The following is a 25,685-nucleotide window of genomic DNA, read 5'->3' as shown; positions in this document are numbered from 1 at the left end:
AGTGACCCCAGAAACCCCCAAGTACCAAATTATGAACGAATCGAATCAATTTAAAAAAAATTCCGCCATATTGGGTCGGCCGTTTTTAATTTTTTAAATCTGATCTCAAATTTGGATTCAACGAACCCGAAAACCCCCGAGCACCGAATTTTGAACGAATCGAATCAATTTTAAAATTGTCTACCATATTGGGTCGCCATATTAGATCCGCCATTTTGAATTTTTTACACCTGACCTCAAATCTGGATTCAGCGACCCCAAAAACCCCCGAGTACTGAATTTTGAACGAATCGAATCAATTTTAAATTTTTCCACCATATTGGGTCCGCCATTTTTAATTTTTTAAATATGACCTCAAATTTGGATTCAGCGACCCCGAAAACCTTAGTATATTCATTGACACTCAAATCGAATTATGTTTAGTATTTTTTTCTAATGTGAACGTATATATGTCCAAAATCACAAAAGTGCTGGCACGACATTTTTTGGACATACATGGGCCATCGACTGTCAAGGGGTTAAAATATGAAAAACAAATTGAACGATCACTCCGCATCAGGTTTAAAATAAAACAATTTTTTGCAATTTTTTTTAGTAATTATTTTAAATTACTTTTGTTATTAGCATTAATAATTTTTTTTATATATATATTGTATTGTATTGTTTTGTTATTCCATCTTGAAAATCAAATTAATGAGAAAATAATAATACTTATTTAGATTATTTTTTATTTTGTAATTTTTTTTTACTTATTTGTAATTCTATTGAATTCATAATATATATAATAAATATTTTTTAAAAAATAATAAAAAATATTTTTCTCTAATGAAGAATAAAATATATAATTCTTAAGGGATAAAAAGAGTTTTTTTATAAGAATAAAAAATTATTTTTAAATTTTTTACGTCGGTGAAATTCACATTTTATGATTAAGAATTGAAAAAAAATATGTTCCTATCGATAAATACTTAATTTTTCTTCTAAAAATTATTGATACAGGAACGTTGCAAAAAAAATTTTAGATAACAAATTTTAATAATTAGCATAGAAAAATAGTTTTTCTTCTAATTCGTTGATATCTTAAACGTTGTGTACTTCACCGACAAAATATTTTTTTACGACATTCTCAGGATAAACGTTGAATAGTTACTGATAGTTAATTAACTCATTTTAGATCCGTATGCTTTTAATTTGTTCTTTGATATATAATAAAAATCGTGAAAATGCAATATACATAACTCATACCTGTAAAGTTGTCTTCTGTATAATATCAAACGGAGATTAGAAATGACAGGTCAAATATAAAATCATCTCTTATTTTGATTTAATTCGTCAATTTTTATCACAAACTGACTCTTATTCGACTCTCAGACTACAATATTTATCATTTATCTCCACAAATATTAAAATCACAAACTTATTTTATTAAAAATAACAGAATTACTTAAACATGCGACCACATGCTATATGTATATCCTCTGTTGTTGTTATTCGAAGTTCATTAAAAAAAAATGCTCAGCTAGGTCATGTGATCAAATCTAAGAAAATTTGAAATTCTATAATTTCGATTTCAAAATTTACTGGAAAATCTATTTTTTAACATGATTTTTTCTCCAATTTTTATACCTTATGACATTTATATGCAACAAAAGACGCGATTATTAATTGTAATAATTAGAAATAAATAAAATTTATATCACCACCAAATTAAAATTTTTTACTTCCGTTCCACTTGTCCAAGAATCAACTATTGATATATACTATTTCCTTCTTACCGACGCAATTTTATCAAATTTTTGAGGTTATGTTCAATTTGTAAATATATATAAATACACGTGGAAAAAATGTTACATTTATAAACATTACCAATAAATTAGATAAATTAAAAAAAATGGATGCATACGATATCTTTAAAACGTTATCTGCTGGAGCAAAATTTAATTTAAAACGTTTTCAAAATGATGCCGAAAGATTTTCCGTAAGATTTATCATTTTATTTAAAAATTATTTCCAATTTATATGAAACTAACCTCTATAAATAATTATATATATAAATGAAAGTATAATTAATATTTTATAACATTTATTACTTTCTGTACATTTTAGAACATAAATATAACTCTTTTATTTAATATTAAATAAATAAATATGTGCCTTAATTTAAAATTCTCATTTATTTTCTTAAAAATTAATTTTATTATTTTCATTTTTATCAATGTGTTAATCTAATTTTTTCAGCTAATAAAAAAACCGATGAAAGAAGAAAAGGTGGAAATCAAAATTGAACCTTCAAGTTCCATTCTAGAGGAATTAGAATTTTCATCTAAAAGAAAACGTGAAGATGATTTAGTTGATGATGGGGAAAATGTTTTAACTTTCTACGAAGGTTTAAAAGCATCGAAAGATGGAAAAATTATCAAACAAAATAAAAAGCAAAAAATTTTAACGGAGAATGAAATATTAGAGAAACAAAAGAGGCAAGAGAGGGAAAAGGTAAATTTTTGCATCTATGAATGAAAATTAACTTAATTTAGTTCCAATAAAAAGAAAAAAAGAAAAAAAATTATGAGCCAAAAGTTTTTAACGTTCAAATGAATAAAATATTTTTTTCAATCTATAAATTATTAAAAATTATGATGTCAATGTAAATTAAATAACTTCTTTTTAGATTTTTAAAACAATATTTTATAATAAAATTCGTAAAGTAGTTGCAAAAAAAATTTTGTTCATTTTTGAACGTTCAAAACTTTTGGCTCATAAAAAATTGCCACTTATTATTTTAGGTAAATTCATTTAGAAAACAAAATCGAATATCAATTATTGGCCATGATGTGCCAAATCCAATAGAAAAATTTCAACAATTATCGACTGTTTATAAAGTCAATAATGATTTACTACAAAATATGACAAATTCCGGTTATAAAGAACCAACGCCAATTCAAATGCAAGCAATTCCTGTTATGTTGGAGGTAATAATGAAAATTTTATTTTTTATATTGTTTATTTTATATTTAGTTATGTATTTTATAATTTAGATTTTACATTTTAAAAAGAAATATTATTTTTTTAGGGAAAACAAATTTTAGCTTGTGCTCCAACAGGTTCAGGAAAAACTGCCGCTTTTTTATTTCCAATAATTCATCAATTAGGTGGTCCACAGAAAAAAGGATTTCGTGCCGTTATTCTCAGTCCCACTAGAGAATTAGCTAAACAAACTTATAGAGAGTGTATAAAAATTAGTGAAGGTCGCGATTTTCGAGTTCATATTATTAGTAAAATTAATAAAGCACTCTCGCAATATGGAGCCAAAAGTTCCAATAAATTCGGTGAGTTTTGATAATTTTTCATTTTTATTTTAAAATAACTTTTTATTTATTTCAACTGCAGACCTCGGATCGACTTTAAGGCACAAAAAAAAGTTATTTTAGTCGATTTATATTCCAAAGAAATCGAAAAAGGCGTTTTTTTTTTTTTTATTTTAAAAAAATTTAATTGGTTAATGAATATTTTACTTTAAATAACTAATGTTATTAGATATTAAATTAATTTTATTAATTCTGTAATGAGAATAATTCTATAAAGAATGTTATCAAGAAAATTTATTTCGAATATTTCAGAATCAAACTAATTGTAAGACAAATTTTCAAAATTTTATTTAAGTAGGACAAATTTCTAAAAAAAAAATTCTTAAAGTTTCATTTTTATAATTTTTTCAAGTCTGATTTAAGCAATTTATTCGAATTTAAAATTTTCTCATAGTTTTTAGTTTTGATGGTCAAAACATATTTCAGGCGTATACTTCATTATGTTTTACAGATTTTTAAATAAACATTTTTTTTTAAATAATAATAATTTTAAAAGAGTTAATGTTGAAATTTTTAGAAATAATTGAATTTCAAAAGATTTTGTTAATTTTTAGACAATAATTATAAATAAGAGAAATTTTTAGTGATTTCTGTTGATGAAGAATTTATCAGAAATCACATAAAAAAAAATTGAATTCCAAAAGTTTTTAATTGAAAAATGCTTTCAGATAATTTAATTTTCAAAAAATTTTATAAAAATCATTAAAAGTAATTGAAATTTTTGCAAATAATTAAATTTTAAGTGATTTTGAATTAAAAATTTTTGGTAATTTTATTTGCTATTTTTTTTTTCAAAATTATAAACAATTATTAAATTTCATAAAAATTTTAATTGAATTTGTGAAGAATTTCATTAAAATTATTAAAAATAATTAATTTAGTGAAGATTTATAATTTAAAATTAAATTAAAATAAGTCGAAAAAGTCGTATAATCAGAGGCCTGCTACTGTAAAAGAAATTATCCAGTCGCTGTAAATATTTATTATTTAATAATTGAAATAATAAAATTTTAAATTATTAATATTATTATTATAAATAATTTGTGAAATTTCTTTTTCAGATATATTGATAACAACGCCAAAAAGATTAATGTTTCTATTGAATCAAGATCCACCAGCAATATCATTAAACAAGTAAGATGAATTTTAAAGAAAATAAAATTTTCATATTTATCATTGATTAAAAATAATTTCTTTTTTTTTTAAATATATAAAAACAGTGTCGAATGGTTGATTGTCGATGAAGCGGATAAAATGTTTGAAGATGGAACAAGAAGTTTTCGTGATCAATTGAATGCTATTTCAAAAGCTTGCTCGAATCCTAAACTTCGTCAGGCAATGTTTAGCGCAACACAAACGCCGGCAGTTACAAAATGGTGTAGAAAAAATCTCAAAAGTTGGATTTCGGTGATGATTGGTTTAAGGTAATTTTCTTTTCTTAAATTTTTTTATTCCTCTAATAATTTTTAATGAAATTTTAATTATTTAGATATAAATTTTTTTTTCTGATTTTAATTATCGAATTTCTGATTTTTCGTTTATGTAGAAATGCCGCAACTGATCTTATCGAACAAGAATTATTGTACGTCGGAAGTGAAGATGGAAAATTAATGGCACTGCGAAATATAATTCAAAAGGTAAGAAAATAAAAATTTTAATTTATTTTTGATTAAAATTAATGAATCAGTAAGTTTTAATTTGAATTGATAATTTAATCTTATGTTACATTTTTGAAATTATGAATTTTTTTTTATTATTTAAATAAATATATTGTTTTTGTAACTACAGGGAATAACACCGCCAGTTTTGGTTTTTGTCCAAAGCAAAGAAAGGGCCCAAGAGTTATTCAATGAACTTATTTATGATGGAATTAACGTTGATGTTATTCATGCAGACAGAACTCAAACACAGGTGCGTTAGTAATTTTTACTAGAAATTTAATTTCTCTGTTTAGAAATTATTATTCTTTCAAATATAATTTCTTTCTTTCTTTTTCATGTAATTTGAAGAAAAAAAAGCTGAATAATATTTTTCTTTTATAAAATATAATTTTATTTTTGAATTCATTTCGTTTGTTTCTTTTTTCAGAGGGATAATGTAGTCAGATGTTTCAGAGAAGGAAAAATTTGGTTTCTCGTGTGCACGGAATTAATGAGTCGTGGAATTGATTTCAAGGGCGTGAGTCTCGTTATTAATTTTGACTTTCCACCATCCGGCATTTCATACATTCATCGAATAGGTAATTAATTACATCATTTAATTGGTAATTGTAAAAAAAAAATTTGATTCATGAAAATATTTTTTAGGAAGAACTGGTCGAGCTGGACATAAAGGAAAAGCGATAACATTCTTCACACAAAATGATAGCGTAAATTTAAGAAGGTTCGAATTAATTAATATATAGAATTTAATTAAACAATTATATTAAATTAATAGTTATCAGCAATAATTTGTCATTCAAAACTTTTAATAATTTGAACAATTTTTTTTAAAAATAATTTAAACACAATAATTTTAATTTCATTTATAAATATTTTTCAGTATCGCTGAAGTTATGCGAGATTCAGGATGCGAAGTTCCTGAATACATGTTGGAAGTGAAGAAATATAATAGAAAAACTGTTAAGAAATTAGAGCACGTTGCTCCGAAGCGAAAAACAATATCAACAAAACTCAAACAGAGGAGACGATTTAAAGAACGTAATGCAGAAAATAAAGACAAATCATCGTCCGAAGGAAAACGAAAAGTTAAAAAATTCGACGAAAAAATGACGAACAAATCATCTAATAAAACTACAGCTCAAGAAAATAGTGTCAAAAAAGGAAAAAATGAAATTTCTAAAAATCAAAAGAAAAATAAATCATTAGATCAAAAAATAAGTAAAAAATCTACTGAACAAAAAAAGAGGAAAAATTCATTAAACAATAATGAATCATCAACAAATGAAAATGTCAATGAAACAAACAGTAGAAAAAAGAAAAAAATTAAAATTTCAAAAAATCAGTCAAATACACTTTTTTCAAAAAAAGTGAAAACGAAGAATAGTTTCAAAAAATAAGTCACAAGTTTTTTTGTTTTTTTGTTTATAAAAATTGAATTTTATAATCTTGTACATGTTTCACAAAAAACATAATAACAATGTCGTCGAGTGATTTTTATAAAAAAAAAAATTATATTTTTTATTCACTAGTAAAATCTCTTAACGCAATTAATCCTGCTTTTATAAATTACAAAATCATCCTAATATAATTATTATTTTATATAATATGATTAAAATTCGTATCATTATTATAGACTAGAAAAAAGCCAATTTACAATCATACAATTATAAATAATTCGTCACTGACTCGTCAACTAATTTAAAAAATTATATAGCGTTGAACATTGAGCATTACCTTAGGCGCGTTATAAACATTACAATGAAAGCATTTGTTATGTTTATAAATTAGGAACAAAAAAAAAATTAACACACACTTTTCACGGGATAATAAAAATAGTACCTTATAAAATAAACAAACAAGTCTTTTTAAAAAAATGTCAAAAATTCAGAAAGAAAAAATGTTAGGTAAATAATAATTTTTAAAAACAATTTTCTTAGTCATAAATTTCGACTAAAAGTCTTTTAAATTTTTCATTCTTTGTTATGAAATCTGACAAATTTTATTCTCTCTACTAAAATCGTAATTTTGACTCAAGTTAAAAAAATATTCAAACTAAGATACTCTGTGAGTAAATGCATATTAAAAAAATGACTTGTTCTTTAATTTTTTTTTTTTTTAAATAAATTGTCAATTTTGTTAATAATTGGTAAAATAAAAAAAAAATTTTTGATTACGTTTCACATAACCAGTCGCAAGGCAACTTTGGCATTTTACTCGCAGGCCAAGGAAGATATCCCGCTGTTTTAAAAACCCAATAATCGTAAGAAACTTTGGTCACAAGAACTATGAGCATTATTACTTCTGTTGCAATAATGTAATAAATATAATCAGTCCAATCGCCTGGATAAACACACATCTTGGCAGGCTCCAAGTCAACCACTTTTTCTTTTACATTCTCGCAAAAAACTTCGTCGTAGTCTAATATTCGACTTTGTAGCCATACCTGGAAATTGAAATTTTCATTATTTTTATTTCAATTTAAATAATCAATTTAAAATTTTTTAATTAATTAAATTTTAATTAAATTTTACACTGATTTACTCTTCAATGAATCTGATGTTTAATTTATTTTATGACAATTTTTATGACGATTATAACAATAACTGATTGGTAAATTTTTCTTTATTTATTTTTATTATTTTTATACATTGTGTCCTTTCTATAATTTTTGTATTTTTTCTACTTTTATTTATCTTGTTAATTTTCTTTTATATTTTCGTTTTTAAAACATTTTTGTTTGTATTCTTGTTATAATTTATATTTTTGTTATATTCTTTAAATTTGTCTTTATTTTAATTTATTTCTATTGTTTCATTATTAATTAATTTTTTTATTAATTTAATTTCTTTGTATTTTTGTTTGTTATTTTTAATTAATTTTTATAATTTTATGTATTATCAGAGTCCCTGAAGAGGAAATCAGTGTGATTTCAAAATGTTGGAAAGAAATTTTTTTAAAATCCATTATTATTCGAGTGTTATCATTTTTGTTATTTAGCCTATTCTAATTTTGTAAAATAATTATTATTAAAACAAAAAATTATTACAAAATTGTCATTTATACATTATTTTTGATAAATTTACAAAGAATTAATAAATAATTTATTAATATTTTTCTTCTTTCTTTTTGTAAGCCCGTTTATTTGTAAAATAAATAAATAATAAATAATATTTTACTTAAAAACAAAAAATACATTAAAATTAATGTTTATTCAATTTTTTCATATTCAACAAATGTTTAAAAAATTTAATACACAATTCACATCGTATTGTAACCTTGAAAGTATTAAAAAAAAAATTTAATTTGTTAAGAAAAAAAAAATGTTTTTAATTTGAAAGAATAATATATTATATAATACTTTTCTTTGAATTTTTTTTTCATAATTTGTTCAAAATATAATTGAAAAAATGTCCTATCGCTAATAAATTTAAGAAAAATAATAAAATTAAAAGTTTAGAATTTATTTAGTAAAAACAATATTTATTTAAATGTTTACGTACTTTTAAATATTTGGCGGTATTACAATCACAGAGCAATTCATTTCCTCCAAATTTCACTAGTCTGTTGCTGACAAAACTCTTGTCATGTGCGTTTGGCGCTAAAATATACGTTGGAAGCTAAAAATCATTAAATTTGCAATTAATTACTTTACAAACAAATACCTACAAAATAAAAAAATAAAGAAAAAATTTATAAATGTTATATTAATGCCAAATTAAAAAAGAAAAAAATACTATTATATAATTTGTACCCACAAATATTTCTAAAAATCTATTAATTAAAATTACTAAAGATTAAAATTTTATAAAGACAAATTTTTATTTAAAATAGCCTAATTTTAGATATAATACTTTTTATTAAACCGAATTTAAATTTAATTCTGTCATTTACAAATTCTTTTCATTGAAACTTAGGTTGAATAAAAATTCAATTAAACAAAAATTCCATTGTTTAAAAATTAAAATGAAAAAAAATGATATCTTTTATAAAAAATTTTCTGAATAATAAATTTGGCCTTATAAAATATGAATATTGTAATTATAAATCGAAACTAAAATTTATACTTTTAGAAAATATTCATGTGTTCCAAAATAATAGAAAGAATAAATAAATACATACAAAGAATAAAAAGTTTATAAATTGAAAAAAATTTACCGATTTGATTTTGTTGTAACGCAAACTTAAAAGAGCGAAATTATCTAAAAATTTGGAACCCTCCAATTTATTGATCGACGATATATTATTGTGATCAGCGTAAAATTCACGAATATCTTCGTAACATGGATTTGTACTTAAATCATCGAGGACAGTAATCTAAATGCAAAAAAAAAAAAATGAAATTCATAAAAATTATATACAATTTTGTATTATTTTGTATTATATAATTAATTATTCTGTCTGAATTTTTAATAATTTCAACTTACATTGTTGTAGGAAACATTCAAGGCTATCGTGTTAGGCGGTAATTTTTCCGGTAGTTCTGTTAACTGAATACCACCGCAATCAACATTTACGGCTAAGGTCGGAGGTTTGCCTTCGACAATATCCATTCTTCGAAAATTACACTGACATTGCCAGTTCTCTCCTTTGGGACACTCGGTTTGTAGCTGATGGATAAAAATTATTATTATCAATATTATGCAAATTTATTCCTTATTTATGTATACTGTTTCAATTTTTTTTTACTGAAAGTCATTTTTATATTATTATTTTTTTTTTAATTATTGTAAAGACTTTGAAAAATTAAAAATTTTTAGTATATATAATAATTTAATTTAATTTAGAATTTTACTTGTATGTTTCGTCAAATTATATTTTTAAAAACAATAAATTCTAATTAAAAGAAATTGTACGATATTTTTATTTATTAATTATTAATTATTAATTTTTGAAATACAAAATACCGAATTATTAGGTCAATAATTAGGAAACACTTAACGTACCTGACTCAAATAAAGAACTTCTTTTAATGGAACCTGTTCGGTAGTATTGAACCAATGCCAGGTTTTACTGGCCGAACAAAGAGTATCATTTTCTCTATTAAAATTAATTTGTTTTTCTCCAGTTTTGTTGATGTACTGATAGATATCATGACACCAAAGATTGTTGGTCCCTAAAATAAAAGAATTTTAAAATATCGCACTTATTTGAAAAAATTTCAATTATTATTCTCAATATTACAATTAAAAATTTTAATTGCAACAAAATTTTGTTAGAAAAGTAAATGAGAATTAATGAAGAATATGAAAAAATACAAAATTTCTATAGATTAGGTAAGAATATATATATATATTTTTTTTTATTTACAATTTTACCTGAAATATCGAGCCAAAATTCACGACCGTTCATGGTGTTGAGAGCAGGAAGATGTGTTAAATTATTATAGGATAAGTCCAATGTTGTCAGTTGAGCCAATCTTGTTAAAGAATTATTCTCCATTTCAACGAGTCCATTGTTAGAAAGATTAAGGCACAAAATTGGAGTCATCATTAAAAATTGTCCCTTTACTCTATATATTTTACCGTCAGTCACAGCTAAGGATTTTAATCTCCTCCATCTCACTTCGCTTGCGTTGAACACATCTAAGGTGGAGTTTCTTATGTGAATATAAGAAACATTAACAGGAAAATCTGAAATTTTTTTTTTAAATTACAAATCTAAAATAACATTTTATTCAATTTCAACACATTAAAATAATGGAATTTTTTCATATTTATTTTTTGGTTTTCAAAAAAAAAAAAAAAAAAAAAAAAAAAAAAAAAAAAAAAAAAAAAAAAAAAATTCAATGTTTTCTATATAAAGACAAATAAATATAAAAATTTATATAAAAAACAAATTCCAAATAGGTATTAAAAAATCATTCTATTGAAAAATTCAAGATTTAGAAAAAAGAATCAAAATGGTTTTTTTCAAGAAATAATTAAATTCCGATTTTAAAAATTGGATAGGCACCTTGAATAATTATTTTTAAAAAAATTGAAAAATTTCTTTTTTTTTGATTTATACAAAACATGTTAAAAATTTTATTAATCTAAAAATATAATATAATATAAAGAAGTAATTCTAACTTGAACATGATAGTCCATCTTCAAATGCTTTGTAACTATTGAGATTGCAGCATAAAACAGCATTTTCCTCAACGTGTGAGTGTGAGAGAATAATCCTTTTGCAAGGACATTCTCCCGAGTTTGCTGAAGGACATTCAGTTGATTGTTGATAAAAACAATGCTCGTGAAGAACCTCCTCAGGAATTGGACTCGGCGGTGTCGAAGCCTGATTTGTAGACGAGGCTTGATCCTCTTCTGTTCGAGCTCTTGCCACTCCGGCGTAGAAGCATATCATTATCGTCAGCCACTGCATCTAAAATTCACGAAACAACATCGAATGAATAAAATAATTGAATTTACAAAATATAAACTTTCATTGAGGCCAAATTTTACATTCAACATATATCACATTTTCAATAAATACCGCACAAGAATAATGAAATTTATAGAAAAAAATCTAAATTCAATTTATTAAGAAAAAAAAATAAAAAAAAAATCTAAAGATAAATCCCAAATTTTTGAAATGAGAATAAATAAATATTTTTATTTCTATTTATATTTTAATTTAGATTTCAATTTTTCAAGAGAGATCACTTTGAATATTTGGAATTTACGATTTTATTTTCCTATTTTAAAAAAAAAAAATTAATTCAAAATATTGAAATGAAATTTAATACGAAGCTAAAGTACGCAATAAACGATTTTTAAAGAAATAATTTTTTAAAATAAAAAATTCTATAATTTTTTGTCTAAAAAATATTTCTTGTAGTTTTTATTAATCAACAAATTATAAAAAAATAATTTTTAGGCAAAAAATTATAGAATTTTTTATTTTAAAAAATTATTTCTTTAAAAATCGTTTATATAAACGTTGCGTACTTCAGCTTCGTAATTTTAATGACGATTTCAATGAGCGAAATTTAATATATTTTCGAATATTGGAATGGATCTAAAATCTTTTAAAATATTTGATTCAAGTTCTCATAAAACGGAAAGTTACCTGAAATAAAAACAAAACTAATTTAATTTGGAAAACATTTTTCAATTGAAAAATTAAGCTTTATATTCTCTTTTCATTTAAATTGAAGAAAAGAATTTGAAAATAAATTATTAAAATAAAAAAAAAAAAAAAAAGTGAAATTGCATTATAAAAAATATAGAAAAAATGAGAAATAAAATTTCAAAATTTCCAATTTTTAGAAAATTTGTACAAATTTGAAAATAGTACAAAAAAAAAAAATTAATACATATAAATATTGAAACTTGTTTACATTTTTATTTCATTTTATATTTTAAATTTAATTTATTTAAACTTTTTTTTCGACATATTTTTATTAAAAAAAATCAAACTGTTATAATTATACATTAAATATTATTTACATTTCACATTTACTTCCAATTAAAAAAACATAAAAATAGACATAATTTTACTTTATATAAAAATTAACTTTCAATTTACAAAACTGAAGAAAAAGATAAATAAAATTGTCAATTTTGTTAAAATATTTAAAAATCATTTCCAATTTACTCGACATTAATATGACACAATAACTAAATTAATGAAATTATAACAAAATTCATTGAATTCCCAGAAAACGTAAATTACTCTAATTGTACAACTTTCATTATTCGTAGTAATGATCGTAGGCAGTCGTGTTAACAATTGACCCAGTTTCTATATATACTAAAAAAACAAAATATAAATTTTCTTATATAGAAATTGAAAATTAAATGATAAAATTACACTAAAATAATTTCTTCGAAATATAAAAATAAGTATATTAATTGAACATTTATTCGCGCATTTCAATTCATTTCAAAAATAGATTATTGTGTCACAGAATAATATTTCACAAATGGAATATATTAATTTCAACAAAAATGCTGACTCATGACCTTTACTATATATTCGAAATATCACATTTAATAGAATTAACTTTTCACCTTATTAGCAACAATGAAATTAAATACTATTTTGTCGTTTCATAAAAAAAAAATGCTCTCCTTTTTATAACCAACAATATTTGTCACAAATTTTAAATTGCTATTTTCGAAAAATGGAAAATGTTAATTAATTCAAAATTAAAGTATATGAAAATTCTTAAATAATAATAAATTTATAATATTACAAAGTGAAAATATTAAATAAATTATTTTAATATTATAATTACTGTATCAATAATTATCAAATTGAAATTTTTCATGAAAATATCAAATTAGAATTGAAAATTAATCAAGAAATAAAAAAAAAAAAAAATTCTGTAGACTTTTTCTGCGATAATAAAAAGAATAATACACCAATGGATTGATAAGTTCGCGACGGAAGTTAAAAAATTGATATTAATATCACAATTAATCGAATAATAATAATTCGAGAGTTTTTTTCCACAATTTAAAAAAAATATATATATAATTATAATACTTATTAGGGAAATAAAATTTGTTTGTCGACTTAAAACTGCGTTACGAAAGGAGTGGCTCCTTCAAGGTTATAGCAATTACGACGTTATAAATTTGATATCATGAAGGTGTTTTTTCTTACAAACACGCATAAAAAAATTAATTTAAGCAAAATTCATTTCATTGTACTGAAAATTAAATTTTTTTTTACACAAATAAATAAATTACAATTTACTAAAAAAAAATATATTTTATACAGTTAAAAAATCGATTTAGTTTTATTTTTTTAGTCATTAAAAAAATTAAAAAATTTTATTTAACACGAAACTGAAGTACGCAACGTTTATGATAAATGATTTTTAAAGAAATAATTTTTTAAAATAAAAAATTCTATAATTTTTTTCCTAAAAAATATTTCCTGTAGTTTTCATTAATCAACAAATTATAAAAAAATATTTTTTAGGCAAAAAATTATAGAATTTTTTATTTTAAAAAATTATTTCAATAAAAATCATTTATCATAAACTTTGCGTACTTCAGCATCATTATTTAACTAATTTCTCTAATATATTGTTAAAAATTGAAAAAAATAATTTTATAAAATTGTTTTAATTATTTAATCCAGTATAATTGAAAACATTTTTTTTTTTTTAAAAAGATATATTATTTTCTGCGCATATATCGAAGAGAAAAAGAAAGAAAATATAGCATTTGATTATTAGAATTTTACTAGAAATAAAACATTAATTAAGAGAAAGTTTCGAGGATTTAATTGGAATAAAATAAAACAGATGAGTGTAGTTTATTGATAAAAGATAATAGTCATCCTTCAAAGATTTTTAAACGTCTTTTATTAGCCACCCTTGAGTCTCAAATCAAGAATCGTTCGCAAGATAACTTAATGCAAAAGTGTTGTAGTTCAAGAGTTCTTGTGATACAACTGGTCCCATGAATACATATATATATATTTTAGTAATAAATTAAAATTTATTTCCCCTCTAAATATGTAAACGTAAACTGAATTCAATGTAATTTTCATTTTTATAAATAAAAAAAAAAAAAAAAAAATTTCCTAAATTTCTCTGAATATTTTTTTAAAAATAATATAAAATTATTTGATTTATGTAAGATTTAATTTTATTAAATAAAATTTAATTTATTTCTTGAAATAAAATTTAATAATGCATTTTTAAATTGTAGAATAATAATTTCGCTGAAAACAAAAACTTATTTTTAGTGATTAGAAAACTATTTTAACTTGAAAAGCAAAATTTATGAAGCGTATTAACAATGAGAATTTGAATTTCAAATGAATGATCTTATCTCTCATATTTTTAAAACGAATTCAGAATTTCAGATATAGATATATTATTATCTTTATTTTATTAATATATTAATTTATAAAAAATTAAAATTATAATGTAAATTCAAATTTAATTAACGAAAATTTAATTGTTAATAAAAATATTCGAAATTGAATTGAAAGAAAAAATTAAATTCTTAAATAAGAAACAAAAAATTTAATAGAAGTTCACTTTTTATAATAACATTAGTGAGTAATTGTAATAAATAAAACAAATTTTTCTGTTATATAGAAAAATATTTTAAAACATAATAAAAGCGATAATATATCGCAATGACACTGCTAATATTAACTTTAGCCGCTAAATGTAAAATTGCTTACTATTCTATTTTCTATTTTAAAAAAAATATTTCTTTTTCATCTAAAAACTCGAATTTAGCATAATCTTTCTCTCTATATATTCATTCTCAATGGAATACGGAAAATTTTTATGTATACATAAAATTAGTGATAATTTAAAACTTATTTTTTATCCTAACATTTTATATTACATAGGTAAAACTTTTCAAACATAAACGTTATCTCTTTTAGGATAAATACCAGAGATATGGTACGATAATTTCGTTATCGTGTTACTGACACAATCAAAATTTATATTAACTGAAGAAATGCTGATTTTTAAATATGAAAATTACAAACATGGTGTTTAAATAAAAGAAAACAAAAGTTTTTAATGTTTATCCATAACAAAAATAAAAAAATAAAAATAATTATAAAATTAAATATAATAAGAAAAAATAATTAATTAACAAAATGCCTAAGTCATCAAAGCAATGGCAAAAAAAAGAGTCAGCTTTCGATACACTTCTCTAGAAAACTATTTATTCAAAAAAATTTCTTCGCTTTTGCCGAAACGTATTTTTTTTTTTCAATTTTCCATAATGCAGGCCTCGAATCGACTGTAAGACACAAAAAAAATTGTTTTAGTCGATTTACATTCCAAAACAAGTCAAAAAGGTCGATTTTTTTATTTTAACAAAATTCAATTGGTTAGAATTATATTTTACTTTAAATAACTAATGTTATTAAATATTAAATTCATTTTATTGATTCTATAATGAGAATAATTTCTATAATGAATATTATCAATTTATTTCTAATATTTCAAAAAGGAGCCAAAAGTTTTGAACGTTCAAATGAACGAAATTTTTTTTCAATCTATAAATTATTAAAAATTATGATGACATTGTAAAATAAAACAGTAAATTAAATAACTTCTTTTTGAATATTTAAAACAATATTTTGTAATAACATTTGTATTTAAAGAAGTTGTAAAAAAAAATTTCGTTCATATGAACGTTCAAAACTTTTGGCTCATTTTCAAAATCGAACTAATTGTAAGACAAATTTTCAAAATTTTATTTAAGTAGGACAAATTTCTAAAAAAAAAAATTCTTAAAGTTCTATTTTTATAATTTTTTCAAGTCTGATTTAAGCAATATATGTATTTGAATTAAAAATTTTGTCATAGTTTTTAATTTTGATGGTGACAGATTTATAAATAATAATTTTGGAATATAGTTAAAGTTGAAATTTTTTAGAAATATAATTGAATTTCAAATAATTTTGTTAATTTTCAGACAATAATTAAATTTTACAGAATTGAAAATAATTTATCAAATAATTTTTCGATAACATTTTTTAACAGTAATTGAATTTTCAAATTTTTGAAATTAATTGAACTTGAAGTGATTTTTATAATTTCAAAATTAATTAATAAAATTTATTAGAAATTTTTGACAAAAATACAATAGTTTGAAAACTTTTTAAGTGAAAACTGGTTTTAGAATTTCAGAAGAGTTATAATTGAAATTATTAAATTTCAAAAAATTTTAGAAATAATTAAATTTTAGCAGCTTTTAAATCTGAAATTTTTAAAAATAATTGAATTTCAAAAGATTGTGTTCATTTTCAGACAATAATTATAATATAAGAGAAATTTTTAGTAATTTCTGTTGATGAAGAATTTTTTAAAAATCAAATAAAAAAATTGAATTCCAAAAGTTTATAATTGAAAAATGTTTTCAGATAATTGAATTTTCGAAGAATATTATTAAAATCATTAAAAATAATTGAAATTTTTGCAAATAATTAAATTTCAAGTGATTTTGAATTACAAATTTTTTGTACGTAATTTTTGTTTGATAATTTTTTTTAAATTATAAACAATTATTAAATTTCATAAAAATTTTAATTGAAAAATAGTTTAAGTTAATTTGAATTTGTGAAGAATTTCATTAAAATGATTAAAAATAATTAATTTAGTGAAGAATTTTAGTTAAAAATTTATTAAAAAATTGAAATAAAAAAGATTTGCATTCTAAACTAAAAAAAAAGTATTTTATTTAAAAATTTTGTAAAAAAAAATGTACAAAAAATAGTCGAAAAAGTCGCATTTTAATAAAATAAGTCGAAAAAAGTCGTATAATCCGAGGCCTGATAATGGAATATATGATTCTAGGTTCGAAAAAAGGTAAAAAAAAAATTCACTACTCTATTTAATGTTAATTTTGATCAATTGAAATTTCATTGTCTTTAATTCTTTTAAAATTGAACTTGCACAATTTTTAATATTTAATTAAAATTTAAGGGTAAGTCCACGTCAGAAATATCAGAATCTGCAAGTGGTTCTTCGATTTTAATGATACTTGGTAAAATTATAGCTTTATATAAGAGCAATGTGTAAGTAAAAGGAATTTTTAAAATATCTAAAATTGTAGGAGTTATATCACTTTTAATTTTGATACTGCATTTTTTTCTTTCCTTTATATCTCGGTCAATTTTCAACCGATTTTGATGAATCAAAAAGGATTTTTTTCAGAAAATTACGTTTTTTCAGAAAATTTTAAAATAAAAATAAAATTTTGTTATTTAAATAGAAAAAAGTAAAAAACAAAATTTCTTTTAGATTTTTTTTCAATTTCGAACTCTTTTTTTTAATTTTTAATTTTTTAATAATATTCCTTTTTATTTTATCTTTAATTAAAAAAAAAATCCATCCTGGAGACTTTTTTAGATCTCGTGATATCGTCCTTTAAGTATTATAAGTCTTCATCAATTTGAAAACCGCAGGACTTGCTTCTATCATTACTTTCATTTGTTTGTTGAAATTTTTTATGGTTATTAATAACTATTTGTTTTAGAATCCTCTAAAAGAAAGCGCTAAAAACTTCAGCTACAATTTCAGGTTGCATTGTTAAGGTTTCATTACAATTTATTTTAAATTATAAATATTACAAAAAATAAAAACTTTGCTTCAAATCTATTAATAAAATATTGTTTTGCTTGAATTTTCACTTGTTTTAGTCAAGTAATTTAAAAATAAAAACATTATTACGCGAAAGTTTCTAGTTTGTAACAATAATATTATAAAACAAATGAAAGTAGAAACACAAATCTGGATCCTAGTTTTCTTGAGATGTGGATATTTAAAGAACGATATCACGAGATCTAAAAAAGTCTCCAGGATGAATTTTTTTTTAAATTAAAGATAAAATAAAAAGGAATATTATTAAAAAATTAAAAATTAAAAAAAAGAGGTCGAAATTGAAAAAAATCTAAAAGAAATTTTGTTTTTTACTTTTTTCTATTTAAATAAAAAAATTTTATTTTTATTTTAAAATTTTCTGAAAATACGTAATTTTGTGAAAAAAATCGTTTTTGATTCATCAAAATCGGTTGAAAATTGACCGAGATATAAAGGAAAGAAAAAAATGCAGTATCAAAATTAAAAGTGATATAACTCCTACAATTTTAGATATTTTAAAAATTCCTTTTACTTACACATTGCTCTTATATAAAGCTATAATTTTACCAAGTATCATTAAAATCGAACAACCACTTGCAGATTCTGATATTTCTGACGTGGACTTACCCTTAATTTTAATAAATTTAATATTTAATTAAAATAAACTTTTTGACAAAATCACGAAGCTGAAGTACGCTACGTTTATATAAACGATTTTTAAAGAAATAATTTTTTAAAATGAAAAATTCTATAATTTTTTGCCTAAAAAATATTTCTTGTAGTTTTCATTAACCAACAAATTATAAAAAAAATATTTTTTAGGCAAAAAATTATAGAATTTTTCATTTTAAAAAAATATTTCTTTAAAAATCGTTTATATAAACCGTTGCGTACTTCAGCTTCGTCAAAATCATCAAAATACTTCAAAAATTATTGCTAATATCATTTTTCAAAAATAATTCAATTTATAGAATAAAATTGTAAAATAATGAAAAATAATTGAATTTTTATAAACTTAAAAAAATTTTAAGGAGAAAATTTTGAAATAGATATTTCAAGAAAAAATTGACTGAATTTCTTTTTCTATAGAAAAAAAAAACAATTTACAATTTCAAATGACACAGATTTGATTCACTTATGAAAATTCTCGACTCGCTGTGATTGGAGAATAAAGACCTTTCAATTAACATTTGAACAAGCTAGCGTATATCATGAGAAGCAAAATCAACAACATTAATTAACTGATTTAGCTGCATTCTTAAAGCAAAATTATTGTGTGATATATAAGATTTTTTTAAAATAGAAAAATCCCAAATTTTCTCATTCTCACTATGTATAATTATGTGTTATATTAATCCTCACAATAATATTAAATAGAAAAAAACGTAAACTTCCCAATTTTATTAATATAATATTTTTTTTTTTATCAAAATTTATTTTGGAATTCACGTTTAAAAATAAAATTTTGTACTTTTGAAAATGTAAATAAAAAGAGTATTAGAATATATTAATTTTATGTATTTTTATATAAACAAAAATTATTCTTCATTTAACGTTCATTGCACATGTATATATATTTAAAAATAAAAAGTCTTTGGAACGCTTTCAAAAAGGTTGACACGTTGCCAACTTCTTGAACGCATAGAACGGAGAACCGGTCGCTGCTTTAAATTTCATTCCATTTATCGTTCATGTAAAAAAAAAAAAATAAAAACCGGAGGGTCAAGTCCCTTAAAATCAAGAGACTCGCATGAAGCAATTAAATCAGAATTAACTCGACTCGAGCTTTATTAAATTGCATTATTATTTTTATCTTTTTATTCCGAAATAATAATAATTATTTTTATTTTCCCAAAAGTATGTTATTTTTTGTCAATAATTTTAAATTTTCTTTTATTTTTAGAATTACATTTTTTAAAATTCCTTTACGCAAAAATTATAAAAAGTATATAATTAATTATTTTTCATAATTTGTAAATTAATTTTTTTTCTAAAAATATATTCTTCGATAATTAGATTTCTAATTTAATTAAATTGATAAAAGAATATTATATATTGAAGATCATTTTGAATGATTAATATATTAATTACCTTCATGATGTAGATGAAACGAGAAATCAAGTCAGATATTTATTTCATTGTCCAAAATCTATTTTGCAGTGATGAAAAATTGATCATTATTCAAATTAAATTAATAGTTTCGCAAGAGACGATAATAAATTGTTAATTGTCTTGAGCATCCTTGTATGTGTTTGTATATTTAGTGTCGATAAACAAAAAAAAAAAAAAAAAAAAACGATATAAAATGTAATTTTCTAGAAGCTTATTTTGTGCGGAATAAATTAATTCACTTAACAAGAAATGACAAGGGTCACACGGGTCATGCCACTAATGAATCAAAATTGGTTAGTTTGATGGCAGAGCTTAAAGTTGCACTCATTAACTGCGAAGAGATCGAATAATAAATTAACTTGCCACTCCAATTGAAGACACTTTACATTTATTTTATTTTTTTCATAGATCACTAATTATTTTCTAAGGTTTAAAATAATTGACACACATTTAATTAAATATATTATCTATATCACAATGTTATATTTCTTTGTTATTAAATGTACTTCAGGAATATGTGACATGTGAATAAACTGTAGACAAAAACTCCATCGGTAGTTTTAGTTACTTCTACTGGAGGTCTTTAATTATTTATTTTTTTTTTTTTACCGAGAATCGGAGAGAGATAGAGAGACGCTAATAGTGATTAGACAACACTATTGAGAAAACTTTCTCTTTTTCAAGATTTTAAACGAAACGATTTTGCGAATAGTCATTGTTTTTAGAAAGAGTAAATATTACAAAGTACAAGATATAAAAAGAAAAATGCGTACGCTCTACTCAGAGCCACGCCGCATACTGAGAGTGAACAGTGAATAAACTGAAAACCAAACCAACAATGAACTCAACAGCTTAAATGTTGACCATGCAATGATACGCACTATAAGTCTCGTTTTATCAGATATTCGCACACAATTTTTTTTTTAGTCTTCAAATTTCTGTTGTTTTTACTATATATATTTAACAATTTTTGTTTTATTTAAATCTTTGCAAAAATTGATGCGCAAAGTAACGCTAATTTTAATAATAAAAATTATTATAAAAAATTTTTTATTATGTCGGGAAAGAGATAATTTGAAAATTTAAAAAATTTTAATTTAATTTAAAATATCAATTTTTGCACAAAATTTGAAATTTACAAAAATGTGTAATGGCAATAAAATATAAATACATATTTTGATTTACATATTTGATTAACTTTTTCCAATTACACTTGCAAAAAATATTTTTGCGAAAATATAAATAGATGTGCGTTTCTAAATTCTTCCTTATTTATAATTTTGAATAAAAATTATTAACATTTTAAAAGTCATCGCTCAGGATGTTATATGTATATTTATAACTTTATATTCGATTACAAAATTATTAGGTAATAATTATTTTTATTTAATTAAATCGCAAGTGTTATATGTTTTATAATATTTATTTTCTCAACAAATAATTATTTTTTTCAATATCACATCTGTTTTTATTTATTACTACACTTTGCACACTTTTGTCAATAATCATTTTCTTTTTTTCTTTCTGTATTTGAAAGATAAATAAAAACAAACAAAATTGCAGGGTTGACCGGTTGAGTTACAAAGTTTTGAAATGTACTTAAATGCGCGCGCATCGCGTTGTGGTGCAGTCTAACACTGACGTCATCGGGCAGATCAAGTTAAGTGGGAGAAAATTCAAGATGGACGAAAGCCGAGTGACAGGCAGAGATGGGTATGTAGAAAACCTCGAGTATAATACAAGGTATTTTACGTGTAAAGGCGCTTGTACACCTCACAATTTCTGAGTATATTCGGAATTTGTCAGAAATTTCACTAACTTTGATTGGCTTTGCTTATAGTGAATTTCGAAATTTTCCAATCTTTTGGAAATTCTTTATGATAATTTATGATAATTAGTATAACTTTTGACAAATTCGGAGTATACTTAGAATTTGTTAGGTGTACAAGCGCCTTAAGGGTATGTGGGAACCTCCCACGTGACCTAGTATGGGAAAATGTGTTTTGGTAGTATACATTTCACTCTAAAATGAGAAAAGATTTTTGTCTAAAATTTTGAGGGATGATAGATTAGGGTACAAGGAATCTCGCTGTTTTTATTATTATTATTTTTGCGTTAAGTTATATCAAATGAGTAGAGCAGCGAGATTCCTTGTACCAAACAAAATTATTTCTCCAAAATTTTAACAAAATTATTGCAAATAAAATAATATTATTTGAATCAACTGAAAGTTCTCAAATGACTAATATTTTTTAAATAGTTTATTTATTAATTAATACTTATTTACCAACAATAAACCAGAAAGTAAATAACAAAAAGAGGTTATGTTGCCATTGATGCAGCTAAAATGTCGAAAACCTGGTTTTCTACAGTATTAAAGCGCTTGTATACCACACCGATCCTAAGTATACTTGCGTCGTGTACCATTGGAGTAAAAGAGATGGAAATATCTTTTGTCTCTTTTACTCCAATGGTACATGACGGAAGTATACTCGGGATCGGTGAGGTATACAAGCGCCTTTATACGTAGAAAACCTCCATAAAAGCACTTTTACCCATCTCTGGTGACAGGATCGAAACGACTTTTGCAAAGATATTGTGTATTGGCCTTAATGCTTAGTAGTTCAGACTTCAGACTGTGTTTAACTGCATGCAATAGACCTTTTCATGCTGATCATTTTGTCCTCTTCCAACTCATGCGTCATTGTATGCGCTAGATAAGGACAGAACGATTAGCATGAAAAGGTCTATTATAGCTAAATAATATTTATTAAACATATCATTGTATATTTTTATAATAAAAAATCTGTGTTTTAATAAAATAGTGTCATTTTTTCTGTTGGTTGTAACAATAAATAGCTTGAACCTGCCCCACCCTTTTAAAACCTTTCGTAATTTATGGATGGACCCTTGTGCTATAACAATTATTTAACAAAAAGTATGCGAACACTAAAATGTGTATATGTTCAGAGAAGAGACAATTTTAGAGTACACTTTTTAATTCCCAATTTTTATGAAAATTGCAGTTAAAATTATTTTGATTTGCATGAGTCACTGGTACGGCAGTAAAGTGAGTGTAAATGTGACGTATTTGTAAAATAAACCCTAGCGGAATAAAATCATTTAACGCCTACTTTATAAAGTAGTCATTGGGTTGAAATTTGGTAATTTGCAAAAAAAAAGGTTATAAAGACAAAATATGATAAAATTTGTGTTGCAAAAGGTAAATAAAAATCTAGAGACTTAATTCTAGTAATAATTGCGTTAAATAAAGCATTCAATAAGAAAAAATTAATATAAATTTATCCAAAGTAACTTGTCATGTTTACATTTTATAGGTTTTTATATTTCCAATAAATTAATGTAAAACTTTACATATATTTAAAAAAAAATGTTAAATTCATTAAACTGATGTATATTATTGAGGTTCATTAATTAATAATAATAACACAGTTTCTATATAATATTTCACAACACTATTGAAATTCAATATAATTTTTATTACTATATCAATTAATTAACCTCAAAAATACATCAATTTAATGAATTTAACATTTTAAAAAAAAAATATATATGTAAATTTCCACGTCATTTTACAACTAATTTATTGGAAATATAAAAACCTATAGAATGTAAACATGACAAGTTACTTAGCATAATTTATATTAAGTTTTTAATATTTAATGCTCTACATTTAACACAATTATTCCTAGAATTAAGTCTCTAGATATTTATTTACCTTTTGCAACACAAATTTTATCATATTTTGTCGTTATTACCTTTTTTTTGCAAATTACAAAATTTCTACCCAATATCTACTTTGTAAAGTGGACGTTGAATAATTTTATTTCGCCAAGGAAAATTAATAAATGAATACTTAAAATGAAACGAAATTTTTTAGATAAAACAATAATAGAAATGGCAGCAATGCTGACTGACGATAACAAGGGCGAAACTTACATTACGCAACATAAATTCCATGAATATGAATTAAATTGGATTATCGAGGATTTCAAATTTGTTTATGAATCATTAAAATTAATTGAATCACCCAGATTTCCTTCTACTTCAACAGAAAATGGCAAATGGTATATTGAGCTTAATCCTGCAAATGTGGACAAAAATAATGAAGGGATAGTTGAAATTCGATTAAGAAACACATTACAATTAAACAACCATGTAAAATGTAATATAAGTATTACAGATTCTTTTGGAAAGGGACCTAGAAGTTGTTATACAAATTTGAAAATTTTTAGTACTTCTTTTTATTGGTCGTATTCAGAAGAAGATTTCTATAAAGAATGGGATAAATCAACCCTAAGTAGTATTAAAATACAATGTAAAGTTATGGTATTGGATTCATTAAAAGATGTTATTCCAAATGAATTAACTCATTATCCAGAAACAGAAAATCTTTTGAACCAAATAGAAAATTCTTTTAATGATCAAACTTTAAAAGACGTCACTTTAAAAGTCGAAAACAAAGAATTCACTGCCCACAAAATGATTCTCAGCCTTCGAAGTCCAGTGTTTGCAGCGATGTTTAAAAGTAAAATGAATGAAGAATTAACTTCAATTGTTGAAATTAAGGACATGAAGTCAAAAATATTTCAAAAAATGCTTCGCTTTATTTATACTGACAAAGTGAAGAATTTGAAAGAATCTGCAGTACAACTTTATAATGCGGCGGACAAATATGAACTGGAAAAACTAAAAAGAATGTGCATCAATAGTTTATATAGAAATTTATCTTTAAAAACAGTCATAGAAACTCTAAAATTTGCGAAACAATATTCAATTTTTGATTTAGAGCAAAGTTGTTTAAAATATTTAGTTTTAAATATAGAAACATTGAAGGATACACCTGAATTTGAAGAATTAATAAATGTAAACCCCGGTTATTCTATGGAAATAATCGAAATGAAACGGACAATTAATTGTAAAAAGCAAGATATTCAATTTTCTGCAAATACTATATTTCAATTCAAAGAATAAAATTTCATTTCAATATTTCTGAAAGTTTAGTTTAATGTATATATATAAATATGGAAGAAATTTTCTCTTGCTTTTATGTGAAATTTTTTATTCGTGTTCTTAATGTAAACAAGAGTTATTTGTAAAAATATTTTTATAGTGAAATGAATGTTTAATAAGTTTTGCCTCAAAACTATCTCGCTTTATACATACATTTATCTCATAGAATTTAATAAAACATTTCAATTATTATTATCAGTTTTTATTTTAATATAAAAACTATAAACAATTATGTACCTAAGTATAAATAAATTGGCTAATGAAATGGCTCTAGAAAAGAGAGAGATAATTTTCGAAATTTGTTTTATTTCGACCGGCACCTTATTCTGTTGATTACAACCGATTTCACATGGTCTAAATGGTTCCGAAAATAGTAATTTGTGACAAAAAAAAAAAAAAAACTGTCAAAAATTCAAATTTCAATTTTTTAAAATTCTTCTTTCAATCACGAGCTAT

At 22.6% G+C, this 25,685-nt stretch overlaps 3 protein-coding genes across 5 annotated transcripts; 2 read left to right on the top strand and 1 right to left on the bottom strand.

The window, feature by feature from the left end:
• The first annotated feature begins 1,812 nt into the window (after positions 1–1,812).
• On the top strand, positions 1,813–6,577 carry LOC127289350 (probable ATP-dependent RNA helicase DDX52). Its single transcript, XM_051317228.1, has 11 exons — positions 1,813–1,978; positions 2,239–2,493; positions 2,784–2,969; positions 3,071–3,326; positions 4,427–4,499; positions 4,586–4,789; positions 4,912–5,002; positions 5,154–5,276; positions 5,454–5,604; positions 5,672–5,747; positions 5,907–6,577. Exons 1-11 carry the CDS (start codon positions 1,892–1,894, stop codon positions 6,421–6,423), a joined length of 2,019 nt encoding a protein of 672 aa, XP_051173185.1. The 5' UTR covers positions 1,813–1,891; the 3' UTR covers positions 6,424–6,577.
• A 602-nt stretch (positions 6,578–7,179) lies between these two features.
• On the bottom strand, positions 7,180–21,014 carry LOC127289353 (protein halfway). 2 transcript variants are annotated; one of them, XM_051317233.1, is made up of 8 exons: positions 20,175–21,014; positions 11,095–11,386; positions 10,342–10,656; positions 9,970–10,139; positions 9,451–9,633; positions 9,182–9,340; positions 8,527–8,643; positions 7,180–7,469 (listed from the first exon to the last, which is right to left on the bottom strand). In XM_051317233.1, the coding sequence occupies exons 1-8, from the start codon at positions 20,178–20,180 to the stop codon at positions 7,197–7,199; spliced, it is 1,515 nt and encodes a 504-aa protein (XP_051173190.1). In that variant the 5' UTR covers positions 20,181–21,014; the 3' UTR covers positions 7,180–7,196. The 2 variants fall into 2 exon arrangements, with proteins under 2 accessions (XP_051173190.1, XP_051173191.1); XM_051317234.1 differs by having other exon boundaries at positions 20,805–21,014.
• A 1,936-nt stretch (positions 21,015–22,950) lies between these two features.
• LOC127289359 (speckle-type POZ protein-like) lies at positions 22,951–25,503 on the top strand. Of its 2 annotated transcripts, none has more exons than XM_051317252.1 (2): positions 22,951–23,252; positions 24,097–25,503. In XM_051317252.1, the coding sequence occupies exon 2, from the start codon at positions 24,114–24,116 to the stop codon at positions 25,188–25,190; it is 1,077 nt and encodes a 358-aa protein (XP_051173209.1). In that variant the 5' UTR covers positions 22,951–23,252; positions 24,097–24,113; the 3' UTR covers positions 25,191–25,503. The 2 variants fall into 2 exon arrangements, with proteins under 2 accessions (XP_051173209.1, XP_051173208.1); XM_051317251.1 differs by having other exon boundaries at positions 22,951–23,265; positions 24,097–25,502.
• The last annotated feature ends 182 nt before the right edge of the window (positions 25,504–25,685 follow it).

Source organism: Leptopilina boulardi, unplaced genomic scaffold (genome assembly GCF_019393585.1).
Source record: "Leptopilina boulardi isolate dan_hultmark-lab unplaced genomic scaffold, ZJU_Lbou_2.1 LbouV2_408, whole genome shotgun sequence".
In the NCBI taxonomy this organism is placed as follows: domain Eukaryota; kingdom Metazoa; phylum Arthropoda; class Insecta; order Hymenoptera; family Figitidae; genus Leptopilina; species Leptopilina boulardi.
Note: the sequence above shows the minus strand (reverse complement) of the source record. Positions and strands in the feature narration are given on the sequence as shown.